Raw genomic sequence first — 7,483 nt, 5'->3', positions numbered from 1 at the left:
ATCCTTCTGGCCCCTGTCCCTTATTACTTCTCTACCTAGAACAGATTTTGTCTCTAATGTGTCAGAAATTCAGGCAAGATTTGACTGCTAGGACAATGGTAAATTCCCATCCCTGTCTGGGTTGTATATATGACACACATGTCTGTAGTGTATTTTTATTCCCTTGACTTGGTATTCCCTCATATGCACCCAGGCCACGCAGTACCCTGTGATCCTGTCACATCTGTGTATCTGCTGGAAGGCAGAGAATACACGTGTGGGGCTGGAAAGATTGATGTCTTCAGCCTGCACAGCAAGGAAGGTGGTCTGATTCTTTGTTCCTTTCATAGATATGGATGCTCTTATGCCATGTCCAAAAGTATTGAGGTACTTCTGGTGGATATTAAAAGTAGGTACCTGCTAGGAACAATACAGATGGAAGAGAAAAATAAGGTTTTTTTCCCTGCCACTTCTTTAGTGTTATTGGTGTGTGATCAAAAGCAAGGACTGACCTGATTTCCTGTAGTGCTCAGCACCCACACATCCCAGTGAAGCTGATGAGAAGTGCAGGAGCTTACTGTTTTTGAAATCAAGCCCAGAATATGACTCATAATGCTGTGAAGGAGATACTTGACAACTAAATGAAAATATGTACACATAGAAGGTACCAAAGCATTTCTGTTGAACATTTTATTGTGAAGTAACCTTTCGGGTGGTGTTTCTATCACACAGCTACAACTGTTGTATAGGTCTTACAACAGTTTCATTCAAACAATATTTTCTGTATTCTAACTCGAGCATCTCTGTATGTAGAGAAAACAACTGCTGTGTGTTGTAAACACCTATATTTTGAAGCAGGCATTTCTGAGATCTTGGCCATGGTTCTGCTCTCTGGAGGGTAAAACTCATTTGGGGTCGGAGTCAAGCGTTCTCACCTATTTGCACTTGATGTTGTGGTCTATGTGTTGATGCTGCTGCTGCTCATTGATTCTACATTTAACTGTATTGCCATGTCTGTAACACAGCCTATATCTTGAAATGGCGAATCTTCCCAGGGCATGGGGGAGGAGGAGGCACAAAGCCAACTGGGCGAGGTACTTTGTCATGTTGAGCAACCTCTGCAACTGCTCTCTTTGCTACAGATTTTGCTGAGAGCATGGAAGCAGAAAATTCTGAAGAGATGGATTCAGATGCAACAGGGTTATTGTGGGAAAATCTGAGATTATGGTTTGTGAAGCCTTGTACAACACTGGGTACCAGTCCTGCTGATGTATCTTGACCTGGCAGAGAGTAGGTAACTCCAGGCTGGAAAAGAAAAACAGTTTGCATTCAGTGACTTGGGGCTTATAACATACAAGTCATTGATAGCTTGCTACCTATCCCACTCCTAAGGCCTCCAAACAGGTACTAAAGGTTCCTAACCATCACAGAAGTTTGATTTGCATTTGAACACATGCAAAGGAGTCCAGGAACACATTTTTAGTATCTGGTGGATCAATAGCAACAAATTCTGTGTTATGTGAACTTTCAGAGCCAATTGCACAGCTGACAAAACATTCAAGACCAGCTATTTTATTCTTCCTTTCATATACCTCCCTCACAGCTAATTTCTATTGTGTTACCAAGAGCTGTGGTCCCTAGAAAGTATTAAACCACCACTTAGCCCTTCTCAGACCAAATGGAGGCTAAAATACCTGGAGAGCACTCAGGACAAACTGTCAAGCATGGATGGCAGAGGTGACATAATTCCAGGCATAGAAATCCGTAGGATAATCAGGAACTACCCTACCTTGTTTAACAAAGTTAAACTCAAGTTATCACAGATAGCTAATGCAGCCTACTGTGAAAGAGGTAACTAGGGTGATTGCTTCTAACAGTAGGCTGGAATACTCTGGAAAGGAAGGGAATATCTGGAGATGGTACCTGATGTCCATAGAGCTTGCAGTTCACGGTGAGGTCCTGAGAGGGGCGTGTTACCATTGTTGCTGTGCAGAAACCAAAATTCTGGCAAAGCAGAACATAGTCAAGAGAAAATAGTTGTGAAACAGAGGAGACTTGCATTACAATTTTTCATTTCAGTACGCTTAGAAATAGCTACATCTTCACATGTTTTATCTGAGCAGTAAAGTGCTTGCTTTTTAGTCTGTTTGACTCAAAAGCCAAGCTGTTCAAATGCATAACCAGCAAATCAGTGAATCTCCTGTATTCTTCTAGAGTAGAACCCTTTGTGTGTCTGGATATGAAGGAGAGAAAGAATATATAGGAATCTAGGTAAAAGGTTCCCACCCACTAAAACTGCCTAGGACTCAATTTCATTAGAAACAAAAGAATTTTACTGTGATAAAGTACACAGTATAATTTTCAAGAGCCTATATATCAGAACAAAGCACAGTGACAGCTCTTAAAGTGTAGGAAGGTAAAACAGTCTGCCCTTTTGTTATGTGTTTTTATACTGTCCAGTACAAAGACCTTGATTTTCTCAGGTGCTTTTGTTAGGAAGAGTAAACAATAATATATATTCTGTCAATTAAAAAATATTTTGTGCTAAGGACACTTTGGTCCTCAAGCCTTTGTGAAATATATTTCAAATACATCAGGATTCAGTCCAGATACCTCAGAGACAAAAGAAAGGTGTGATATAGCTTTAGGAATTATATATTGAAAAGCATAGCGTGGTGGTATACCACTCCTGCACTTTCATCCTCACAAAGGTCTATTGCTGCTCAAGTACGAGCACATCGCAGCATGTTGCTTTTCTGCCTCTGAGCTGGCAAGATCAGGACTGATGTGCTGGCACACTTACAGACTGATCGTCAGGTAGCAGTTGACAGGCTTCCACATTCTCTTTAGCTTCTTCTGCTGAGCAGTTCGTGGCAGCCACAGCAAACTCGACAAAGACAATATGCGCTGGTACATACTGATAAAACAGGAAAATTGTTTAACAAACTTTGCACTGTGAAACTGCAGAGCTGCTGAGAAAAGATAAAAGGCAAATGTGGCTTCTAGCTCTGTATCTCCCACTGAACTGAAAGGGAATCCTGTGGCTAAAATGACACAAAATGCTTGGGAAATCAAGAGCATTTCAGTAGGGCAAATTAGCACAGGCTAAATCTGTTTGCAAACGTAACTAGATAGCAGTGCACAGCTAGGACTGGGAAATCATCCTGTTTCTGTGGAAGGCCAGGCATGGCTCTAGCCGTTACCTGTATTTTGGCTCTCCCAATCTCCAGGAGCCTGAGATGAGGCCCGGCAGTTTTGCTGTTGTGGTCGTTGAGCGCGGCCGTCACGGTGGTTACTACCTCGGTGTCGTTCAGCCTGGCCAGCAGTGGACAGTCAGGGCAGAGCTGGAGGATGTCTTCGCTTGAGTCTGCAGGAGGAGCCGGACAGATTATGTTTTGATCAGATTGTAGGTGGTTTTGAAAGGCATTCTAGACCTGTTCAGCCCCACCACAGTTTGCTGGTGTCTCCGGGGTGACACGGACGGGATTTTTGCAGCAGACTATAGGTGGCACTATTCCACACGAATTCGGCCGTTCGCTCCTTTTGCAGGCGAAAGTGCTGTGCCCTTCGGCAGCGCATTTTGAATGCTGTTACTCAGGTTTTAATCAATTCTCTTTCTGGCAAACTATCCATGACAACAGTGAAAAGATGCCTCAGCACACACAAGGAATGGTGGAAAAACGGAGATAGTTTAATTTAGTGGAGTTGTTTGCGTGAGTGCATTGTTTCATTCACTCACTGGTTTTGAAAGTAGCACTGAAAACATCTCATACAGAGCAAATAGGTCTCGTACAGAGCATGCCAAACACATTCTGCTTTCCTATTGTAATATTGAAAATGCTGGGTTTATTTAATAAGCTGTGTCTGGCAAAGGGGCTCTGAAGATCAGCAAGCTCTAGTACATTCACGACAACAAGGAATCATATTCTTGAGGCTCAACTCCTGAGCAGAAAGCCTCAGTACTAGCAATCTCAAGGTCAAATCTAGGACATGCTCCCAAGATAGTCTTATAGTATCTTAATTGTCATGATAAAGGGGAGCAAAGAGAGAGGGCTGGATTTGCAGGTGAACTAAATCAGAAAAAGAAAGAAAAATTTTGAAACATCTGGGTTGAGAAAACCCATTAAATGTCATCCTTTAGGCCATATTTATACACAGCATTTTACAATCAGAAAAGCTTGTGAACTGTAACCACTGCTATAATAATACACCAGCTTCTAGATTAAAACCTAAAGAACAAAGTCTTTACCTGCATGTGAGTGGCATTTACTAGCAAGTACAAAAAACTTTCCATTCACTTTCTGCAGTTTGACATCACAGTCACCCTCCACTGCCTAGAGAGAGACAAAAATCAAAGGGTTACATCATTCAGATAAATAGGATTTTCTGAAAAGGGCAACTATTATTAAATTCAAAAGAACAGATCCTGGCTGAGTATTCCTGGCAAAATCAGTCTGATTGCAAAGGCACTGCTAGGCATGTCCTGGTGTCTGATTTTGTAAAAGGCAGACCAGAGCTGCAAAAATTTGGACCAAAATCTGGATCTCAAAATTACCAGAAGTATCAGGGTAGCCAAATTATGGACATCGAGTTCCAGTTCCTCTCTCATAAAAAGCAAGAAATATGAATACTTATGAATTAAGACTTTCTGCAGAGCTGTTTGATAACATTCTTACTAATCTTGGCTGGTCAGTGGCCATGGTAACAGCAGAGTGTGCTGCCTTGTGTGAGCTGGCTCACATGCAGCCTGATCCAGCGGGGGAGGAGATGTCAAAGGCAAAGCTGGAGGCACTGGGAAGAAGAAACACTTAGAGTTACCTCCCCAAGATGGAAAAAGCGATCTGAGCCCTGCTGAATACAGGGGTGGATGATGATTAAAATTTAGTCATGAGCTCTGTGAACTGGGCCCCATTCTAGAAACAGCAGGCTTAAATTGTCAGCTGCTCACTCTGCTTTCTGCTTAGAAACCAGAGCTGCCTGTACTCAGAGGACACTTCCACTGCTTTGGTTAGGGAGAGCTTTTCACAGTTGGATCACACTTGCATAAGAACAAAATATCTGAGGCAAATAAATTCCAGCTGAGCATTACTTTGAAGGCAGAGCCCTGTTTGAAGGGAAAAGCTCTTTTGCAGTCTTGACTAGGACTAGGTGGTTAGGCTTGATGGAATTTCACTAGTTAACACTCCACATGTAGCCAAGGGAAGGTTGTGTTTGCGCATATTAACAACCTGCCCTGTCTACAGTTTGCAATGGGACTGTGACATCTGGGCTGACCATGGAGGGCTGAATCTGGAGCTCCTAAACAAGGCCCCCATGGCATTCGTTCACGTATGTGGGATGTTCTGCTGGCAGCGACCTGTCTTTTTCCTGTATCAGAATGTGAAAGAAATCCAGGGGTGAAATCCTTCATAACACGAAGGTAACTAAATCAACAAGGAGATTACAAGTGGTTGGGTGATTATAGGCTGTTACAGTGATACAATATTTGTTTGGAAATCTGATGATAGCTTGGTCTCTAGCATCAACATACTGAACATGCTCCTTTGGACCAAGCTAGTAGTGTTTTAGATACTCACATGTTCTGTGAAGCTCCTTACTGTGCAATTTGCAAGAGGCGTAGGGCTGAGAATGTGGCATGTGGTCTCCAATAAGTCAAGTTCAAGAAATATTATGTCATTATTTGGCAGCTGGAAGAATAAAAACATGAAACAGGAATTTTAGTAATCACTTCACAATACATCACCACATTTCCTCTCTGGGGCTGTGCTCATGGTCTCTGTTGCTGACTCTCATTGGATGGGTCTAGGTATACACTAGAGTAACTGAATAGGCCTTTACTATTTAACTTCATAAAAAGCAGGACCAGGTTTGTAACTGGAGTAAGTCAAGATAGTCACACTGATTTTTTCCAACTGAGGCAGTGGTCCATAGATTTTGGAAGTCCAGCCTATATGTAGTGGGTCAGTTCCCTTAAATGAACTTGATTTTATTTTGTTGAATAGTTTTAGGAATCCAGCAGCTGGTTTTTTTGATGGAAAAAGCTTTGTGTTTCTATAACCAGATGCCAAATAAACACTGCTGTGTACTGGCCTGAGCAACCTAGTCCATTGGAGTTACACTGAATTGCACCAGCTTGGTTCCAGCCCCAATACTCATGTTGCTTATGGAGTACAGGATCTTTTATGCTTGTTCTTGAACCCTTGCAACTATAACATAAGACATGTGAGTAGAAGGGCTGAAGTGAGGTTCCCTAGCTCTGAGATTGACTCTGAGGTTTGACTCATGAGTGATTCCATTTAAACCAATGAAGTTGTTTTAGTGTAAAACTATTAAATATAAGCAAAGCAGTGTCACCAGTATTTTTGTGTGGGAAGCTGTGGGCACACTTCTAATCTCATCAGTGTCTGGTTTACTCTTTTAAATGGCTTTGGTATCCTTTCTCTCGTAACAAGTAGAAAACAGCCATGGAATTTCATTCTTGTTAATATTTGGGACCATTTTCAGTGTTTTGAGAGAATCAAAGCTTCTGAATGGGTGAATACATTGTATTCATGACCATTTCTAAAGCCTTTCTTGATGCCTGCAATGATGGCAAGAGATTGTAGTGAAAATGAGACTGCAAGCTGCAGCTATTTCCATTCAGCTTCCTTGTCAGCTCAATGGTGTATTAGGTAAAATTAATGCCTACTACAAAATTACTAATAGCATGGAGTTATGATAGGTATGCATTTAGCCAATAAATAGTTACCTGCATCATGAAAATTATCCCGACAGTTTCTCTCTAGATTAGCAACTGGGCTCATGAATCAGCACTTGGAATGATCTGCTGTAGCAAACATGCTACATTTGTAAACTGAGCCCTTTCTAGCACTGTACAAAAATACCTGAACATCTCTCTCTCCCCCTCCGTCCTGCTCTTTGAGAGATACATTCCAGTGACCTGGATTCTCAACTGCTATCAGGTGGCATTGCCCCATTTAAATGAGCAGAGCCACGCTGATTTATCCCATGTGAGGATCCAGCCCTTGGCAGGACTTGTTGATCATTTCCAAACATCTCCAGGTTAATGCTCTGCCTCCAAGCTCCTCACTTACCTGCGGTAGCACGTGGATATTCTCAATCCTGTTTAAGACAAACTTGTATCCGTGATGACTGTGGCCATTAATATAACTCACAGCCACTTCAGCTGCTGCTTCAGCTTCTGGGTCATCACAGCCCAAGGGAGCAGGGGGAGCTGCTGGTGCAGCTTTGTGAATTGGAAGCTGAATGAGCAATATTAAAGCTACTAGTGCCTTCATGGCACCTGAGGAAAACGGATCCCTTTCAGAAATAAAGATCTAAGAATACTGTTCAGACGGTGGCGAGGTAGCCAGAACTGGGGTCTCATTTATATAGGACATAGCACAGACTTCGCATGAGCGCATGTCTGATACTTGTCCCAATTCCAAGAGACATTGCAAACAACAAAAGAGAAAAGTAAATGTTAGGACATCAAGCTGACTGA

General features: G+C 42.2%; 1 protein-coding gene across 1 annotated transcript; it reads right to left on the bottom strand.

Moving 5' to 3' along the window:
• Positions 1-1,005: 1,005 nt before the first annotated feature.
• Positions 1,006-7,277, bottom strand: AHSG (alpha-2-HS-glycoprotein). The gene is made up of 7 exons (XM_008938255.1): positions 7,074-7,277; positions 5,556-5,666; positions 4,229-4,313; positions 3,183-3,346; positions 2,783-2,896; positions 1,903-1,983; positions 1,006-1,284 (listed from the first exon to the last, which is right to left on the bottom strand). The coding sequence occupies exons 1-7, from the start codon at positions 7,275-7,277 to the stop codon at positions 1,006-1,008; spliced, it is 1,038 nt and encodes a 345-aa protein (XP_008936503.1).
• Between the last annotated feature and the right edge of the window lie 206 nt (positions 7,278-7,483).

This window comes from Merops nubicus, unplaced genomic scaffold, assembly GCF_000691845.1.
Source record: "Merops nubicus isolate BGI_N331 unplaced genomic scaffold, ASM69184v1 scaffold6444, whole genome shotgun sequence".
Classification (NCBI taxonomy): Eukaryota; Metazoa; Chordata; class Aves; order Coraciiformes; family Meropidae; genus Merops; species Merops nubicus.
This window is presented reverse-complemented; position numbering and strand designations above follow the sequence as displayed.

Excerpts from the sequence above, each read along its gene's own strand:
- AHSG (XM_008938255.1), bottom strand. The coding sequence starts at position 7,277 with ATGAAGGCACTAGTAGCTTTAATATTGCTCATTCAGCTTCCAATTCAC. Across the intron at positions 2,897-3,182 it reads TTGGGAGAGCCAAAATACAG|TATGTACCAGCGCATATTGT; the intron begins GTAACGGCTAGA and ends CTGTTTTATCAG. Across the intron at positions 1,285-1,902 it reads GCAAGCTCTATGGACATCAG|CCTGGAGTTACCTACTCTCT; the intron begins GTACCATCTCCA and ends TTTCTTTTCCAG.